Source organism: Tauraco erythrolophus, chromosome 5 (genome assembly GCF_009769465.1).
Source record: "Tauraco erythrolophus isolate bTauEry1 chromosome 5, bTauEry1.pri, whole genome shotgun sequence".
NCBI classification, from domain to species: Eukaryota; Metazoa; Chordata; class Aves; order Musophagiformes; family Musophagidae; genus Tauraco; species Tauraco erythrolophus.
The window spans coordinates 81,749,521-81,769,800 of record NC_141469.1 but is presented as its reverse complement, the minus strand read 5'-3'; the positions used below and the strand labels follow the sequence as shown (position 1 = coordinate 81,769,800).

The following is a 20,280-nucleotide window of genomic DNA, read 5'->3' as shown; positions in this document are numbered from 1 at the left end:
CATTACCCCTTGTCCTATCACAACTGGCCCTCCTGAACAGCCTCTCCCCATCTTTCTTGTAGGCCCCTTTGAGGTACTGGAAGACCGCTATAAGGTCACCCCGGAGCCTCCTCTTCTCCAGGCTGAACAGCCCCAACTCTTTCAGCCTGTCCTCATAGGAAAGGTGCTCCAGCCCTTTAAACCAAAAGAGATTATTAAATGCCCAGATGTGAAGAGAAATGGGCTTGCTCGACTGCACCATGGCTGTCTACATCAACTGCCTCAGGGATGTAACAGCTAAAGCATGAAACAACCACCTCTTGCTCGAGTCTTGCTGCTGTAGGAATTGCCTAACTGGGTGCCTGACCCAAACCTCCAGCAAGCGACCACTCAAGGCTCTGCCCAAAAGTATGGGGATGTCCTTGGTGAACCCCTGAGCAACTAGTGATGGCCACTAGCAGACTCCACAAAGGAGCAGACGCTGTTGTGTCTGCCACCATGCCTGCGGATTTCCCACTGGCGGCAAAATCAGTCCTTTAGCACGTTCTTTGCCAAGTTTCCCTAAAACAAGCTTTCGACAGGGATGACAGAGCCAAGGCAGCCCTTCCCGTTGCAATCGTGTGCAGCGGAGGAATATTGCCCAGAGCACACGGCTATCTGTCAGCTTGATGAAACACGGTGCCACATATAAAACTGAAAGTGCCCTCAAGTTATTGAAAAAATAATAATAAAAAAATAATCAAAGCCTCATGAAACATACATTTTGTAATGCTTACCAGGCTCCACACCGCAAAATCAGCTCAGCAAGACAAAAAAAAAAATCCTCTAGCTCCATCAACTCCTCCTTTTTGGGATCCACACGGAGGCAGCTGCAAGTTCTCTGTGTTTTCACATATGTATGAACATATACATATGAACACGTGTGAACTTGGATATATTTTTTCCTAAGTTGTTGAAGAACCAGAAAGTTCATCGTTTTGCCTGCCAAAAATGGCCATTTTTAGCAGAATCAAACATCCTCCCAAAGGCAACTAAGAAAGTGATCTGCAAACTATTTTCCAAGTGGTTGCTTGTGGTTTTTTAACATTTGAAATAGCTGATTCTCACATCCTTCTCTTTGTGAAAGAAGTGGGAAGATTCACGGATCTGACTAAACTGATTTCTAAAAACTAATATTGTAAATTCAGTTTGAACCTAGAAAGTGTCTCTAAATTTTCATTTTTTTTACACTCTGAACTCCACTGTTTCACTAAAAAACAAAGCTAAAGTGAGGGAGGACAGAGATCAGATCTGTGCTAATAAGCAGCATCTTTCACTGTCTGTTTTTAGCCCTGCTTTCTGACCTCAATTTTGCTGGCCAGGTTCTCAGGAGAAAGCCAAATTATACCCAGACTCCTCTGGAGGCTCCAGACGATCCTCCTCTGGCAGTAAGAAAGGGCGTCAAGGAAAATGCTGGAAAAATTTATATCTGTGCCTGACAGTTGGCAATTCTGGCACAAGCTTCAGCAGGGTCAAACCTACTGCTGTTATGGGGGAAACCCTGGACAAATTTTGAATGTGGTCTTCTTCAGAAAATGTGTGCCAAGAGCTAATACACTTCATGTTTAATAGCTGTTGAAAAGGAAAACGATGATAGTGCAGAATAATACATGTATCCAATATACTATCCCACACAGTGGGAATCAAGTGGTTAAAAAAATACAGTAAATCCTGACTTAGGCACCAATGATATTTTTGTCATTAAAGTGGCATATTTGGTAAGAAGGAAGAAACCTGTACTGAGGGACATGCTCCAGTGCACGTCATGTCACTGAGGCCATGAAATCCAAAACTCAGCCTTCAGTGGCACCAGGGTTTTTCTTCAAATTCATCTACAGCTCCTTCTGCAGCAGGAAAAAGAAAGGACAGCTGGAAGAGACGGCATGCCTGGAAAGAGATAAGCTTTGGAAATTTTTTGGGGTCCTTTTAGGAACATTTGAGTATAGCCTAGATGATCTCTCAGTGGCAGCCCAGAACCTGCCCCACGGCAGGATGGCAGGGCTCGTGCCAGAAAAGAGCCAGGCCATCACAGAGAACACTGCTATTTTGCACACTCAGGACATTTTTCATTCTTCTAAGGTACAAAAAGTTCAAAAATCTCCTTGCTGACCAAACAGATTTCGTACATATCCTAAGGCATTGCTCAGGCTGGGCAACCTCGCTTACCCATCAGCTCTTTGGCAACTGCAGGAGGCATTTGCAAACCCAGCACTGGTTTGTAGCATGGATCTTTTGGGTTAAAGTCTCCCAACTGAGAGGTCTATGCCACACTGTCACTGCTGAGAGGAAAAACCCCTTTCTTGCTGTTAGTTTGAGCAGCTGCCAAGGCCCAACTTCAATGAAAGCAGACAGCGCGCGTCGCGCTGCCCAACAGCGCTGCTGCGCCGCGCAGAGTGCCTGCTGAGCGCCACGCTCGGGCGTCACTGCAGAAAAAACTTACCTGATGTTCAGCTGGCACCTACCCAGGGTCCACCTGGCAAGTAACGTGGCCACTCAAACTTCTAGCACTACTTTTTGCAGAGAACGTGCTCGTTAACCAGACGCACAGCTTCACGGATCAGATGAACGGTTAGACTCGGCGTGTCTCTCCCCTGTGCTGTATCTCCATAAAATCTGAAATAAAAACTTCAATCTAAAATTGATCCAGCTTCCTAGTCCCATGTATTATGAATTCTCTTTGGTTTTCCTACCTGTCATATTTTGCCAAAATGAACAAGAGCTGAAGTGGGAAAAACACGTAAGAAATCAGGCACTGAGCCAACGCTGAATAACGCTACCTGAAAGGAGGACTAAAGCAATCCCCACGACGTCGCGCCGTTTGGCATCGTCCACCAGTTCTTTGCAGGATGATGGACTGTGGAAGGATGCTGAGCACAGTTGGAAAACGAGAACAAGGCAGAGCTTGGACATTTCACCTCTGACTGAAAGACAGCATCTGAAACCTGAAATTGTCCGTTTTTTCTTAAAGGAAAATTTTAAGTGATACTAGTTGACCTTTTCAAACACTCCAGATGGGGCGAGGGGGAAGAAGCACACAGAGGGCGCATGTTTTCTTCTGCCCTCTACTTGTGGGATACATCCTACTCGTTTTATCAAAAAAAAAAAAAAAAAAAAGCAACTTTCTAACCAGAACTTGGGGGGAAAACAAACACCCAGGGAGCCTGCAGATGTTCAGCAGCCTAAACCAGTTGAGTAATAAATGAATTCTTTTCTCAGTAGAGAACTGACCTTGAATTGTGAAACGAGCCATTCTTCTCTTACACCAACAACCTTCTCCTGTCCAAAGCAAAAAGAGAGCAACGAGCGCACGTGTGTCCGTGTGCGGCTCTGCGAGCGAGCCAGCAAGAAAGGGAAGAGCGCTGAAGTTCATGCACATTTTTATTGAGTAGTAATATAAAATGCTTCTTTCATTGTTACAAGTGCATGCTTTGATTGCCAACATTTCGAAGTCAAATTACAAAGGCAAGGCTGTAGGCTGTAGTGAATTACTTGGGCACTTATACAATTGTTAAAAAATATCAATGGACTGTTTTGTTTTGTTTCTTTTTCTTTTTTTTTTTTTTTAGAATGAACCAGTTGAAACCCGTAACTGATATACAAAGGGAAAAAAGTGAAAAAATTACACATTTTGTGGCACATGACAGAACAGAACAAAATGACTAAACCATTATGACATTAACAGTTATCATGCATTTAGAATCTCACATGTAACTACGAACTTATTTAAATCTCACAAGGTTTGCTAAACATGCTACCCATCTATATGTGCACTGACAAGCTTATGTTAAAAACTTTAAGAATACTTTCCCCTTAGATTTTTCAAAGCTTTTTTTTTGATTACAAAATTTCAAAGGCATTAAGCATTTTTTGTTTTTAGAGAATATAAAGTACGCCAGTATACATACATTTCCAGTATAAGTCAGACCACTAAGCGCATTACAGTCCCATACAGGCCTATACAGCCATTTTTTCTTAAAAAACATGCATAGGCAGATTTTTACAGAATATAGATGCTTTTCACTGCACTTAATATGGTGTCTTGTTCACTATACTTAAAAATGCACCACTCATAAATATTTAAATTCAGCAAGCCACAACCAAGACTTGATTTACCAAAAAAACCCAGAAAACCCCCCAAACCAAACCCCCCTAAATATAAACAGCAAAAAAAGATAAATGTTATCATTATTCCAGTTTTTTTTTTTAAACAAAGAAAAGGATAATTGCTGCCAAATTAGTAAGATAAGTGTTATATTTAAAGAAGGGCATTGAAGCACACTAAAGAAACCTGAGGTAAGCATAATCTGTACAAAATTAAACTGTCGCGCTCTCTCTCTCTCTCACTCTCGCTCTCTTTCTATTTTTTATTTTTTTGGCATTTTAAACAAATTTCCAACATTCTTTTTTTTTTTTTCTTTTTTTTTTCCTCTATATTTTTAAAGACTGCCTAATTTATTTCATAGCCATTTTCTGACAAGAGTAGCAAAACATTATCAATAAATAGTCCTTATTTAGTTTGTACATTTCGTTAAAAATGTTTCGATGTTGTCCATGTTTAGTGCTGCAACTGTAAACGTACAATAGTTAGTAAGAAATTAAACAAAGTTTTCATGTCCAGTAACATAATAAAAGGCCTTTCAGTAACATATCTAGACGTTCCCAATGCAGTAGGAAAACATGTTCATTCCCCTAACTTTGCGATATATACCAGCAGGAGCTGTCGTTTTTCTACAAGCATTTTAAAGGCATGTCCAAAGGAGGTGTCTCTCCCCCACCCCCCTCCCACCAAATTAAAGTTGACGATCTCTTCGTAGATGATTTTTGTAAACTGAATCCAACACCTGGCCCCCAGAGCAAGTAAGCTATTATCAGAGGCAAGAACATCCCACTGCTGATGTGCAGCAACCCCATCGCACCCTGCGGCTCAACCCCCCTCCCAGACAGTGGTCACTGAATATTGCTGCTATTACTGCCGTTGCTGTCCGTGCCATTAGTCTCTGTGGAGATTGCCTTGTTGATGGAGTTAAGGTTGGCATCGGATGGCACGTCTCTGCGCGGTGGCATTCGCTCATTAATTCGATCTAAGCCTTTGGCCTCTTCGAAGCTAGTGATCTTATGCTGGGGTGAAAATCCTTTGATAGCTAAATAAAGGATTATTAAAAAGCAAAATTAGCAAGGTAAAACTCTCGGCAGCTTTTCCCCCAACTTAGCAGTGAGTGCACAATTCCTTCTTTGCAAAGGCGGCAATGAGATCTGACAACACGACCGACTCCTTACCGTACTCGGAAAGAGCTGGGGGTTAACCACCACCGTCTCTTGCAACACACCTAGTTTTTTTCAACAAGACCGACTTCCAACATTTTATTGTCCCCTGGGGTTCAGCTTAAAACACTAAGAATCTGACACGAAACTACAGTTTGCAATTATGAACCACGCTCAGGGCAGAGCCGCGAGCCGGTGAGTTGGCATTTGTCGTCATCACTTACAGCCTTGCAGACATCGTGCCTCGCCGTAACACCCTTAATCGGGCAAAACTCCCGCCTGACTTTCACGGACCAGGGGAAAAAAGCACTGGCCAGTTACAGATGATGACATGGTGAAGCCAGTTGGCGGGATTTACATTAAAGCTATGGGAGATCTGGGGCGACCCTACAACAGGCTGCCTTATGTTCTCAACGCAGGCGAGCTGCTCGTTGATTGCTCGGAGCAGGTACCCTGCCCAACAGGTCCCTGGACTTCTAGGAAGTAGCTTCAGTGAAGCAGCAGTAATGCTGTGCAGCACAGACCGGGAATATCGTCTTTTTTACGCATTCGTACAATTTAACTTTGGAAGCGCACTGACAAAAGACCAAAGTTCCAACTGAACCTGAGGACTTTTGATCTGTCCTTCAGCAGTGACATTGATGAGGTCATACCAACCTCAGAAGGCAGCTGCCGGCTGGGGAATGTATTTGTAGAGGGTGATTTTTATTTTATTTTATTTTTTCCTCTCTTTAATTGAAGAGTTGAAGACCTTTAGAGTTAAAGCAAAGGAGATAAAAAGCACCGTAGGCAAACAGCAGGTCATAGCTCCGTAATTTGTCATAGCCTTCTGTGTATTTTTCTCTTATCTGCACCAAATCAATGCCCTGCACTTCCAGAACTGGCACTTTTGCTATGCCTCTATCTTAACGTGCCACAGAGCAGAAACAGTGCGTTAGCACCAGGAAACTGCCAACTCCCAGGGGAGAAAATGGTAGGGGAGTTTCAAAGATCAAATTCAATATTCCTTCCCTCCCTATATCTTTACCTCAAAGTAATCCTGCTCTCCTTCCAATATGCAGCCTCGATTCTGGACAAGCTGGTTAACTTCTGTTAAAATATAAAGCCAACAAACCCAGAACCCCAGAACATCCCTGGTACCAATCTACCACTCCGTGCATTTTGTGGGGAGCGAGAAAAGCCGTTTTCATGCTGATAGTTTGCCAACTATTCCTGTGAAAACGGACAGATCCTGTTTGCCTCAGGATTTAGTTCCTCAGCCAGTTTCCCAAACGTTATATTGGAACTTTGTGAAATGCAGGGATTTTAATATGTTTTATACTTCCACTCAGAAAAACAACAACAACATGACGGTGATTAGTCAAGTGAGCAGGAATGGAGCAGTGAAAACAGAACAGTGAGTTTTTTCAAGCGTGGTTTTTTGTTTTGTTTTGTTTTCTAATTTTTTTTTTTTTTTTTTAAATTTTGCTTCTACCACAAAAATGGAGATGCCTAAGAAGCACCCAGGCCGGTCTCTTAAAGCAAGAGCTTAACGGAGGGCCACGTTGAAGCTGGAACCCTTGCGGCGTGCTGGGGCTTGCCGGTAGCGCAGCCCAGTTGGTGTCACCGGCCCCGAGCCAAACGTGGAGGGACAATTGGAAAAGGGTGAGATGTTTTCCCCACCGGTAGCTTCGTCTACGTATCCTAGTCGTTAACGCCTACAGTTACGCTGTCTGACTAGCGAGGATGGCAAATGGCGAGCGACCGTGAAGGATGCGTACTGCTGGAATAGGGGCACGTTCAATCGACCGTGTTTCAAGCAGACACGTTATCGTCTGTGATACTGAGGAAGGTGCTCTGCTGTAGTTGCTGGTCAGACAACGAGTATTAGCAGTTGACATTGAGAGTATACTAAAACACAACACATAGTCACAGAAAATCACAGAAAACAGCCAAACTGTCAACGAGAATGCACACTGCAGATTAGAGATTGCCGATAGGAATAGATAATTCCAACATAAATAGCAGCTTACTCACCGCTATTTAGAAAGCAGTTGTATTTTCTCTTACTTGTTTGTTCTGTAATTTTATTCACTGCTTTACAAAAATCAAAAACAAATTCAACTGGCCAAAAGGGCACATCTTACCAACGGACAGCAATCATCAGATTATTTTTTTTTAAATTAACTAAAAAAAAAAACCACCCACAGAAAATTTGAGAGGGGCAAGAACAAAATACAACTGAAGGATTTTGTTTTAAAGGGGAATTCTGAAAACTCTTCTTGCAAAACTTTATAATGCTGAATGAATATTGTGCATCTACATTGCAATATACGATTGCTTATGTTTTAACCGTAGCATTAAAAATTGCTTAAGGGTTAAATTAGAGGTCTGTCAATAAAGCACCACAGTTTTTGATGCTAAGTGTTCAGAAATCTTCTGAGGCAGCCAGTCACTTTATATTTGCAGCTAAAATGGTGCTGGTGTTAATGGTTGCTCTAATGTAAGTATCCAGTGTGTAAACTGCCACTACCAGAGGAAGCAGACATCTTGCAGACAAATGTCTCGTGTTGGTTTACTTTTAAAGAGAAACAGAAACATGCTGAACTGCAACAAAAGACCAATAAATTTTTTTTTTACTAGTGACCTAAAAAGAAAGAAAACAAACTGAAGCAAAAAAGAAAACGGAAAAACAAAAACAAACAACAAAACCAACGAAAAGAGAGAATATTTATAAAAGCTGTGTGTTTTCCTTGACCAGAGATTGCTGAGGATGGTTTGAGGCAGAGACAAGAGCCAGCCTCCGGCTCACAGCTTTTGAGCTATGTGTCACAGAGCATTTACAAGCTGCTGCCAACTCGTATCCCGTGAAATCCAAGTCCCCTGATCTCCTCCTGTGGCCTTACTCAGTGCTTAGTTCAACATACAGCAATTCCAAGGTGATTGTGACTTTCAGAACAAAAAAAAAAAAAACCCCACGACAGCAGCAACGGGGAAAAAAAAAAAAAAACAAACCCACAACCAAAACCATTTTCCCCTTTAAAGCAATTACATTTTGGTTAATACCGAGCCACAACTGTTAGCCCAACACCCACACACTCTGTACAAGCTACAGCAAAATGAATACACCCAGCAGAGCCCTTATCTGTTGTGGCACCAACAGAAAGGGGACTGGCCAATTTACCTTCATCAGCCTCAATAGCCTCAACAGTAGCTGAAGAGAAGAAAGGGGTAGCAAAACGAATGAGAAAAATGAGCAGAGGATTTTAACTCTAAGAACAAGTCAGCGAATAGCAAAGGAGCTACAACACTAATGTTACTGTAAGTGCTGGATTTTGGCAAAACAGACACACAGAGAAATGCGTACACAAAAACAGTCATTTGCAGATTGAATTAAGCTATAGTTTGTTTTGAAGCACAAGTTTCACAAACTTCAAGTTTTGAAAGACAAGTTTGAGTAGTTTTCTTTTGACTCGAAAAAACTACAAAACGAAAATGTCTTCCATATTGCACATCTGACCTGCAAAGGTTATTGTATAATTCTCCCAGCTTTGAATAAGAGCAGTTTGATTTGCCCTGTCAAAAGGGAATGAAAAATGGCATAAAGCCATCACACAAAATTCATACCACTTACAATGTCAGCTTGAAAAGTAGTGGCTGCCAGTACGAGGCAAAAAAGCCACATATATAACTTCTCAGATTGATTTTTTTTTTCTCTCTCCTGACTAAAAGAAACCTCCCACAGCCTGAGACAGAGTTTGCTCAGACAACTTGGCCTTTGCTCACAGTCTTGCCCAGTTTGCTCCATCTGTAAGTGTCCTTTTTGTCAACCCAGTCTCTGAAAACAGCATTCTTCCAATATTTTATTTAAATCAATGGACATAGATACAAGATTGAAAGCTGTTGTACCTCCAAAATTGCAAAGCCTGGTCAGGAGAGAAAAGTTTCTCATCAGGAGGTTGCTGCAGTGTTATGAATACCACGTTAGCACTGTTTGGAAACTATTCATTGCTCTTAAAGACACAATATGGTTTGAATTCTGCCCATCAGCTTTGGCATGATTTTGTTCCTACACTCAGAGATTTAGAAGCTGATGCAAATCAGCAACTGCAATCCAATATAGCAATGGTACATCTCAAATATTTTAAAAGAAATGTTGATTTTCAAGAACTTCCCTGGGTTAGAGAATAGCTCAAGAAGCCAAGTTTTTAGCAATTCCTCTCTTCTTTTTTGACTTATTTTCCCCTATGTAAAAGCTTTCTTCATCCTCCACAAAACCCAAACAATTTTTTTTTTTTTTCATAGTTAGGATGTCAAATACGGATTGAGATCAATACTAAAAGATGTATACTATCATCTTGCTGCATGGGGAAACAAGAGGAGCTAACCCACATGCACCAAGGTAAGCCTATGCCTCTCAAGCTACAGAGCAAGAGAGATGGCAAAAATCAAGGAATGAAACCAATGTAAGCTTAAAAGAAAAGGCAACACGATAACTAGGATGAGAAACTAAAATCAATAACCAGATCCAAACCAGCACTGACACATTAGAAAAAAAATTACGACTAAAATGTATACTTCCACAACAGAACATACTACTCATATTTTCTGTTAATACATAAGGTAATGTGAATGTGTGCTTAACAGAAACTATGTAAACTTCAGCTTATTCGGTGAATGGGGTACTACACGTTAACTAATGCAGAAGCTTGTGTATAGTAATGTTTTACTGAGCCAGAATACTGCAGTATGAGAAGATTTTCCTTTTAGCCATTGTAACAAAAACTTTAGGCAATTTTCTCAAATCCATTTCAATTCCTAATGTTTTGCCAGGGCAACAATAGCAGTTTCCTTGGACCAAATTACCTGACAAATGGGAAGCAACTATATGGAGAAAAGCCTAGGTAAAGATCACAACCCCAATAAGGCAGGCATTCCGTGGAATCATATTGCAGCATTTTCAAAGCAGAACGTTACTATGTCCGCAACACACAAGTCATCAAAAAGAAAAAAGGGAAGGGAAAAAAAAGGGGAAGAGAAGGTTTACCGCCGTATACCTGAATCTTCTAGGTAAAAGAGACAGTAAAGGAAAAAATACAGAGAAAGAATGCTCCAGGAAGGAAACAGGAAAACAAGAGGCTGAGACTGTGTTAAGGTTACAAAGCATTTCTATTTCTTACATCTACCGCCAACAGAACCTCAAAAAATGAGAGACATTCTTGTGTGCCTGCAATACACTCTACAGCAACGCACACAGGAAAAAAAGGAGAGCTTACAGTAGTAAATTAAATACTTTGCAGCTCCTTATTCCAAAAGGAATATTTCATCAAAGGCAGCCCTACTATAGACTTTCAGATTTCCTGTAATGAGAAGCACTTGGTATAAAACCGAGCTGACACTGTGTATTGTGTTTGTGTACAAGGCAAACGCGGTGTTCCTGAGAGCCTCCCTTCACTCGGGCTTAAATCAGAGCGAAATTGTTCTCATGCTGTCACCTAGAATTGCTAGGAGAGAAAAATCTAATTCTAGAGCTATTTTCTGTTGGTGATTCTCTATGAGAAAGAACAAATCAGATAAAATAAGAGTTTGAGTGTCATTATCTAACCTGAACCTTCAGTACTTGGCGTATCAAAGGCTGCTCTTAAAAAACCCCAGAAAGATGCTGTAAACTGCAGAAAGAGCACACTTCACATGCAATGCTGATCTACCATCCTGAACAGCTGATTTTCAGGGACTTTTTCCCCCCTCTTTCTTTGAAAATCAGTGGTATGTAATAAGTCCTGAGTAGTGGCCTCGCATGAACTGCTCACAAATGCTCCAGTACAACAAACCGCCTGTTTTATTCTGTCCTTTATCTTTTTCTGAGATGACTTTTCTTGGGTTCTGCAGTTGAAAACCAATTGTGGTTTGTTTTTTTTCTTTTTACACACAACGACACACACAGGCAAACATGCTTACCGCTTTGCAGTGTTTGTTTTCCTCCAGAGAGCACACCACTGGGCAGCATTCCTGTTGGAGTCAAACCTTTCAGCGTCAGCACACTTTCACTCTCTTCTCTGCGAAGGAAAAAAGAAAACCCAAAATAAATAATTGTCTTTTTTTTTTTTTTTTTTTTTTTTGTTAAACACAGAACATGTTTCAGACACCTTAAGCTACACCTGCCCTGAAATGATTTGGTTATCTCCTATTTCCTTACCAGGACAGACTGAACCCAGTGATAACACTAGCACTGGTGGTTCACCTTTCCACCACTCCATCCAGAGACACCCACTATAGTTAACACTATAACCTGCATCTACGAAACAACATATGACATACGTCTGAATATATATACATAAACCCACAAACTTGATAGGAGGAGGACCAAAGGAGCAGCTATTGTCAACAATACATTTAAGTGTCTCACATCGTGTGGTCCAAAATCAACTTAAATTATTGTTTTGCTTTTGTCTGCGCTAGCAGTCAGGTGCATTATTTATTAATGATCACCAGGCACTAAAAAAAAAAAAAAAGGCAGCTAAAAGCTCCTTAAAATCAATAAGCACTTCCACCCTTACTAGCAGTTCTTAATAGTTTTGTATGCTAAAAATGATATTAAATTAAAGAAAAATGTTTTAGGAAACCTAAATATGCTTTGCTGGTCTTCAAATACATATAGTTTTTAATATATGGCAAGAGGAATACAACGGCTCTTTTCAGACAAGCTGTTAAATACAGCTTTCTACGAGCACTGTAATGCTGTCTGTGATGACATATTTTCTCAGCAGCAAAATTGACCCCAATTCTTTAAGAGAAACCTATTTTGAAGTGCTTTACTTTGAAATACATAATGACATTAAGCTGGAGGAAGCAAACACAAAGATAGAATTTAGTTCCACGTTCACTTGAGGACAATGTGGTTTTGTCTATCAAAACTGTCTCTCAGCAATTCTACTACTTACCATTTTCTTTAGACCTGCGTGCCCCGAATTACTCGTGCATTTCAAACAACTCTTGTTTACCTACTACATCTACTCTTCGAGTTCTATTTTTAGTTTGAAAACGATTCTCCTTGTACACACTTTTGTGCAATAGTCAAAATCAAATTTTGACTGTTTTCCTTGCAAGTTTCCCAAGCAATTAGAACTAATCCAAAAGCCAAATATTTCCAGAATTAACACAGTATTTTCACCATCAAGCGTTACACACCAAAGTTTTTGCTTTCTCTCGATTATTTGCCTCTGCAAGCAAATGCTTAATCTGCATTTTCAATTCAGACCATTTAATGTCTCTTTTTTTTTTTTAAAACTAAATCACAACGGCACTTTTAGCTTCACCTTCATAGAATAAGTTTATTCACTGTATTTTTATTATCTTTAAACTGCATATTCCCAAGAAGCCTCTGTATTATAGCTTTCGAGAATTTTTTAGCCTTCAGTGTTCCTTATTTTCTCTCATGTCTTTTACTTCTATTTCAAAAACCAGAAAAAACCAAACTGATTAAGTATTTTATTTACCTCCCTTCTGTTTAAATATATCCAAAGAAAAGTGGGACTTGAGAAACACAGCTGCAGAGAGGCAATGACAGGGAATCGTGAGGTGTTCCACTGAGCTTAAACTAATCTTCCTACGATGGCTATTCTCAGCAAAGCTCATTTATAACCTTTGAAAGTCAATACAGCATTATTTTGACATCTAGTTTTGAGACTAAAGTGGCTGAAATGATCTCAGTTCTACATTCAGGTTACATCCTGGAGGAAGGTGGCCACTCCAGCTCAGAGAACAGACGTTCAACTGAGTCCCTTTGAAGGTGCTCATGATGTGACCACCTGAATCATCTGAATGACCAGCTGCTGATCATTCAGAAACGCTTTTTGAGAATTAGTGAAATAAATTTCACAAACCAGCAGTGATTCAAACAGGAGCTTCAAAGGTTTCTGAAACAGGCTGATTTAGATGATGGTGTCACTGCGGTCTTTGCAGGGTTACATACAGTTATCAGACACTTGTGTCTTAAATGTGGATTGTGCTGGCGAGACAGAAAAAATAAGCCAGGCTGCTCTATAGGAGCAGTATCTGTAAGATGAACTTTGTGTAATCTTTGCTGTCTAGAAGCCTGGCACCTAGCTGAGGAGAATTAACCTTTCCCAGCAAAACAGAAGAAGAGATACTTCCAGGGGGGCAATGGTGGCTGGGATGAAACGTCACTCATCCCCCTGGAAGGCTGATGCGCAAAACCGCCCATTGGAGACACCTGGTTATTTCCTGACTACGCCTCCAACCACAGTAAGGACGTGCTGTATTTGCTGGTTAAACCCAAGGGAGAACAAATATACTCTTCATCTTCAGTCCTTCCTGCAAAGTTCTAAGGTCCATCAATAACCAAGAACTGTAAAAGGCTCAGGAGCTTCGTTGAGTGAACCGTTGTGTTTCCCTACCAGACACAGTTCTTGTGGTCTTCTGGAGATGTTGGGATGCATGGGGTAGGGGCAAAAAATTGCCTCATGAGCAACTCTGAGATGAATTTGACTGCTTTTCAGGGAAAGATCAAGACTGATTTCCATCAGTGGCTTAAAATGTTGATTTTTGTGAAATAATTTAAGAGGGCTCAAACTTTCAAATGGCGTTAAAACTCTACGCTATGAGGCTTATGCATATCACTTTAGACAGGGAACATGCAAAAATTATCCTTCCATTGAAAAGCTGGTGCCCCATAGCTCCCTTTGAAAAAGTCTTCCACATATAGGTGATGTCAATCACCTGCAAGTTATCAAAACTGAAATACATCAGCTGAGCATCCAATTTCAGGCTCTTCCGCATATTAAAGTCCATGTTTCTGTTGAATTAATCCTATATTTCAAAAGATGCTCCACAACAAAGTACAGCAGATACAGAAGCTGCAGTTCAAGGTTATGGGAGAAAGCCAGGTTTCCCAAACTTTGTTTGCTCAACTATCAGTGAAGAATAATCGTGCTGATTTTATGAAGGTGGTGGCAATGTCAGCTCCGGGATCTCTGCCAGACTTGGTATACAGGAGCAGGTGGAAACATTTGATTGCTCCCCCGTCTTGTTTAGAGAAAAGGCGTGATGCCAGCCTTTTCTTTTTTTTTTTATGGGTACCACTTTGAAGTAGCTTGTGCATCACTACTAATTCACACATAACACTTTGGGAACCCCAGGTACAAAGTCCTCCATCTCAGTATGCTATTTAAAGCTATGCTGCTGCAATCTGCAACGCGTGGGCAAACTGCTGTGTCCATGCAACGCCCCGCTGACAACCTGCCCACTGCTTGCGTGCTGCAGGAGAGTCTCAAATCAAGCAAGTTTGAGAGTTTCATCTGAAATTGAGTGTATTTTTCAAGCAACTATTTTTATTTCCCCTTTTTATATCAATCCTACAATCGTGCCAATGGATTTTTTTTTAAAAATCCCTTGATTTGGCACTAACCATAATAGCCATAAACTGACTACAGCACAGCAACATACAGTTTTGTGAGAAAAAAATTAAATCCCTCTGCTGCAAGGGAGGGAGAACTGTATTTTCTATATTTAGACTTCAGCACAGTACAGCATGTTTTCTCTTCTGCTCAGAGACATCAAATGGAGAGTTCTAAACATTGGGTAGCAATTAGTTACTCGTGTTCATGTGTTTGGGGGAGCGCAGCCCAAGGTAACGAGCTGCTGTTGCCTGCACCATGATTTCCTGGATTTTTAGTTAAATGACCCTCGTGCTTTCATCTTTAATCATCTTTACTCAGGGCTGTAGCAACAACTGTGGGTGACAAAGTGGGATAGTGGGCTTCCTTTTTAATGAGCTATGATGTGGAACGTACCCTTTCTCCGCATTTAACTCTTGCCTCACAGTGGCTAAGAGTTAATTAGTACACCTGGTGAGCAAAAGTCTTTTAAAAAAGGGGTAGTTGCAATTTTCTTTGCTGATGTCTTTTGTTTGTTTGTCTGTTTTACGTTCAGCAAAAGCCCTGAGGAAGAATATTACTCAGAGCCATAATAAATAGTATTGTATAAATAAAACAATCTTTAAAAGGTTCCAGTAAAACTCAGTTGGCTGGTATACTAAAATGTCAAATTTGCTGTTTGATTAACAGTAGAGTGCTCTAAGTAATCATTCAAAGATGTCATTTAACATCAAAAAAATCTGAAACAGCACAAAACCTTACCTTAACACAGAGAAAACTCTAGCCATTTTTCCTATTGCTCTTATCTTGTTCCTTATAACCTCCTTTCGAGCAGCAGCTGTTGCTCCTGTGGAAAACACATTAAAAACAGTTATAGAGATTTGTAAACAATACATCACTATTCTGAACTCTAAATACAAGAAACATCGTATTAATGCCAGTTTGCCAATCTAAGCCACGTTTGGAGTCAAAATCAAAAATACTATTTTTTTTTTGTTATTTACAGCTCAAGACTGATCACTTTTGAACAATCTAGTTATTAATACCTTTAGAGATGTGATCCTTTTCCTGCTACATATTAAAACTACATGTTTTTCCATCAATGCAAGCTAATTTTCAATTTCAAAAACATTTGCAGAGACCATACTCTTTAGAAAACAAGTGTCATGGAAAATAGTCAAAATGCCAAAAAAGAAAAGTAACTGAGTTAAGCATAAGGTCAAGAGGGTCCAGTGAGCGTTTTTCTATCCCTAGTTAAAAAGTATTTGAATGGTTATAAAACCTAAAGGCAGAGTCCTGAAAACCAGCACAAAACAGTAGGGATTGTGTTGTCTGTCAGTGGTTAAGAGAGTTCCCTAGATGCAACTTCCTTCCCATCACTGCTATGACCTGCTTAAAATTACAATTACTTTGAAATATGTGAACTCTCACAAAAATCTGCCTTAAAAAAAACCCATATGCTGGAACAGACTGCAGTTCAGCTAAGTTTGTGTGTGCACTTGTTGCTTGGATATCCTCAAACCCTAGAATATTATCTGTGCATCCAAGATTGCACCACCTGAATAGAAAAAGCAAAAAGTACTAAGTTATCAGAACACGGAATTTTTTTATAAGGACCCTCATGAAAGAAGAAAATGCCATGTTATGCTGCGTAAACCAGTTTCACTCAATTAACACAATCATAACCACATACATCATGAAGATTTCTGCCAAGGTTTCTGAATGACAGGTAACCTTGGCTCATATGGATGCTGCCTGGCAACTCCTGCCTCGGAGGTTCAAGACTGCACCCTGTAAGTCACTACCATCAAGATGACGCCTCCTTCCCCGCTGCTCCAGAAATTCAAGGAGAAAAATGAAAATTTCTATTTCCGATCCCTAGCAAATCAATCCATTTTATAAAGTGGAGCCCACCACGGAAGCTAAACCAGCAGAAGGGGCCAAAAATGAGGGAGCTGGTTATGGTGGCAGAGGGGACAGCCCCAGGGAGCACCGGGCAGAGGACCAAGGTGTCGCCGGATGCGGGTGATGGATGCAGGAGGTGAAAAGCTGCGGAAGGCAGCCGCGGGGCCGTGCGTGCAGACCTTCCTTCGCCATGTTACGAGCGCAAAGTGACTTCTAATGGGCTCATGACGAAACGTGGGCTCCGCTGAACTCAACGGCAAAGGCCCCAGCTGCCTCGGGAGCGCCGGCGTTTCACACGCTGCTCCTCCTCCGTGAGGTCCCGGCTGCTCTGGGCAGTGCCGGAGGGATCCAACGCTGCCACGCAGGAGATTTTCTGAGCATTTCTTGGAGTCAACTCTGCTGTAATTCTTAGTTTTAGTTTTCTCCACGCATCTCTGCTGACGGCAGCCCCCTGGCTCTACCATCAGGCACCGTCACCTTTCCTACTGCAGATTTCTCAATTACAGTTAAACTCGGAATTGTCTGAGACTAGCGCTGCTTCACGATATTTACTGGATGACCAGGTGGCCTAGCTGATATCCTGGCATTTTAGAAGAGGTGAAAAGGATGTATTTTTTTTTCCCCTGTGCTCGAATTTCAAAACAAATAGCCATCCTTCGCAAAAAAACTTTCAAAACTGAAAATAAACTTGACTCTCAAAACCTAGACCTGTTCCAAAGAAAGCTAAGCAACCATAGGGACAAACATCACAGATAATGACATAAACTCAGGATGAATCTCACTGTAACTTTTAACATTGTGGTCAAGATCAAGTTTAACCCTAAACAGTGGAAGGGGGGGAGTTCAATAAAGTGGGAGCTCAGCAGCCACGCGCAGGGAATCCTGCTGACCTGCTTGTGGGGTCGTGTGTCCTTGACCAGCCTGGGTACAAACGGGTCCCCATGTGCCACCTCGTATGTGCCCACAGCTCTCACACGACCTGCATGCCCAAGTGTTGATAACACATACCGGCATATCTTCGTGCATCTGCTGAGTAGAGTAAACTAGATGTCCTACAGTCACGCACGCTACTTTTGCTCGCATCCATCTTTCGGGGCAGCTATGAAATGCATTATTTCCAGGCGTTTCTAACTGTCCTCCTAGACTGTCTTGAAATTATGAGCCTGTGTCTTGAAGTTCAAGCTGAAAGAAACTATGCTCAGAATGAAGGCTTTCCAATCTCCCACACATAAAGGTAAAAATATGAAGAAAAGATAGAAAAAATATAAAGATAAAAAAAAAAACAAGATATAAAGTCTTAGGCACGGATGTCTAATTCTAGGCAATAAAGAGTGGGAGAAACAGCTGTAATTCAGCTGTAACTGAATTAAATATAATATATTTGTAACAGCTTAATGAAAAATTTAAATTAAACAGCAATGATTCAGCTGGCTTCTTCAAGCAATGGCGGGGTACTTTCCTGCCTCAGTCACTACAATCTCACGGAACTGTACTCTCCAGATACACAAGACTTGGTTTTCAGCCTGTTTTTTACCCTAAAAGCACTTAAACACAATTTGTCTTTCTATTTTTTCCCCCCCAAGTGTCAATATACCTACTTCTTTATTACAAACTCATACTGTCTAGTTGATCTTATATTTGGCCTTTTTCAGTCACTCTAACTTCCAGAAGAGCTGAGAACTGAAAACTGGAAATATAATTTATGACCAAAGTGAAATACAATGCCCTATACTTAAATACAAAATAAGAATGGAAAAATATACTTAATCATAGAACACAACAGGCTCAAGGGACTATTTTGTTTCTCATCAATACCCATAAAAGGTTACTAAAAAATATACTTAAAAGGTTTTGGTCTCCACTAAATTTCCTAATTTGTAACAGATCTGTAAAAATGACTTAAAATATTATGTTTACTAAATATTAGTAATGATTTTATTTATCCTATTTGTTTTTTTTTTTTTAAACATTATTTGCTAAATAATGCACCTGATATTCACAATGTTTTATTGTCCTGTTAATTTTGACTGAGTATCACTAACCTGATTTAGTATTTGGATTCCCTAACTGTTTATACATAAATCTTGGACTTACATTTCAAGTGTGAATACTCCAGTATAGTATTTTGAAATTCACTATTACTGCAAATACTTATTAATTACCTCAGCTACACTTAAGCATACACTTAGGTGAAAGTAAATGGGTCATAACCTGAGAACTGGCTATGGGTAAAAGGATTAATTTTAGCCTTTGCAAACATTGCTTGATATTCTCTTAAGTTTTTACTTTTCTTTCAATATCAAAAAACCCCTATTTGTATTAAGGAACTTAAAAAAAAATCATGAACACAGCTAAGTTAAAAATTGGAGTGGAAAAATTACTTGGAAGGTAGAACAAAAACTTCGAATCTTACTTCAGTAATTTAACAAATTCTATTGTATTTCAGATTTGTAGCTTCCAAACACATATCTTGCAAGCTGGATATGTAGGACTTACACGAAATGTAATTTAGACCTTCACCTTAAGAAGCAGAACAATGCAAAAAAAGACTATAAACGTGAAAAATATTCTGGGATGTAGGATTGAACAGCTAGAAAACAATACTGAGTAAAAAAGCCAAACCCGAATCTCTCACTGGTATCCTAATATATTACATACTATCAGATTAAGCATTAGGCAAATTAATGAAACTTAAGCCTTCCAAATTATTGAATACCTTTCTTCTGTGCATAAATGGGATCTTCTTATGAATTCCAAAGGGGGGGGAAAGAAAAAGATCAGTGATGTTTGTAGAATGAAAATAAAAAATAATACAGAACATTTGACAACATCAATGGAAACAGAATGTTTAAGTAAAGTCTGTAAAACAGAAAAGAAACAAATTAGGCAGAGAATATCCAAAAGGAAAGAAACAGATTGAGAATGATGGGGAAAAAAAAAAAAGAAAAAAAAAACCTTTTCAGCTTAAAGCCTTGTTAGTAGGTTTTGCAGGAAACCAACAAGCAGGCAGAAGATCAGGAGCAAAGCTTATCCTTGGTGCTACCACCCCTTGAGCACATACTTTCTCCCATGTTATTGCAGCTGCTTTGATAAGGCTCAATCACTTCTCAAAACCAGCCCCCCCCAGTTTACATGGGGTGTGCCTGCCTGACAACATCTCTTTTCTCAGAGGAATCAAGCTAATTCTCCCAGTTTATTTAAGTCTGGTATCTGAAAGAATAGCTTACTATCATAGACATGTCTGCTGCTTCTACCCAAATCTGTGCTCTCTTTTCAAATGGTCCAGCTGCTTACAGTTATCAAATTTAAACACCCCCACAGTACAAGGTATTGCATTTTAAAATCAGCTGTGTTTGAGACTGCACCATAACACGTGTTTCGGGGACACTGGTTATCTGGTTATGGCACTGATGTGCCATAGTATGGCTCACACACAAAGTGCTTCGGGCATGGAAACAACCATAGCTGGCCAAATAAATGAATAAAAATAAATAAAAAGATCACATTTAAATGTCCCCCTGCCACCAGCTCACGGAGATTAGGTATACATTGCAGCCCAATCTTGCTGGTTTGGAGGAAGAACAACTACAAACACCAGTGGGAAAACCTCTCCATTTCTCTCCGAGTTAAAAATTAACTCGTTGAAAAGCTAACACTCTCTCATCTGCCATGAACGCCTTGTCGAGGCATCGGTAAGTAACTGAGATTTAGTGATGAGGCC

At 40.3% G+C, this 20,280-nt stretch overlaps 1 protein-coding gene across 3 annotated transcripts in view; it reads right to left on the bottom strand.

Moving 5' to 3' along the window:
• Positions 1–4,441: 4,441 nt before the first annotated feature.
• Positions 4,442–20,280, bottom strand: part of PPP3CA (protein phosphatase 3 catalytic subunit alpha) — a 201,431-nt gene continuing 185,592 nt past the window's right edge. Inside the window, exons 11-15 of one of the 3 annotated variants that reach the window (XM_086612602.1) lie at positions 19,276–19,302; positions 15,417–15,501; positions 11,218–11,315; positions 8,444–8,473; positions 4,442–5,159 (exon numbers count right to left, since the gene is read on the bottom strand). In XM_086612602.1, coding sequence (XP_086468728.1) covers positions 4,966–5,159; positions 8,444–8,473; positions 11,218–11,315; positions 15,417–15,501; positions 19,276–19,302 — 434 coding nt within the window. In that variant the 3' untranslated portion in view covers positions 4,442–4,965. The remainder of the gene's footprint in view (positions 5,160–8,443; positions 8,474–11,217; positions 11,316–15,416; positions 15,502–19,275; positions 19,303–20,280) is intronic. The other 2 variants (XM_086612601.1, XM_086612600.1) reach the window with 2 other exon arrangements.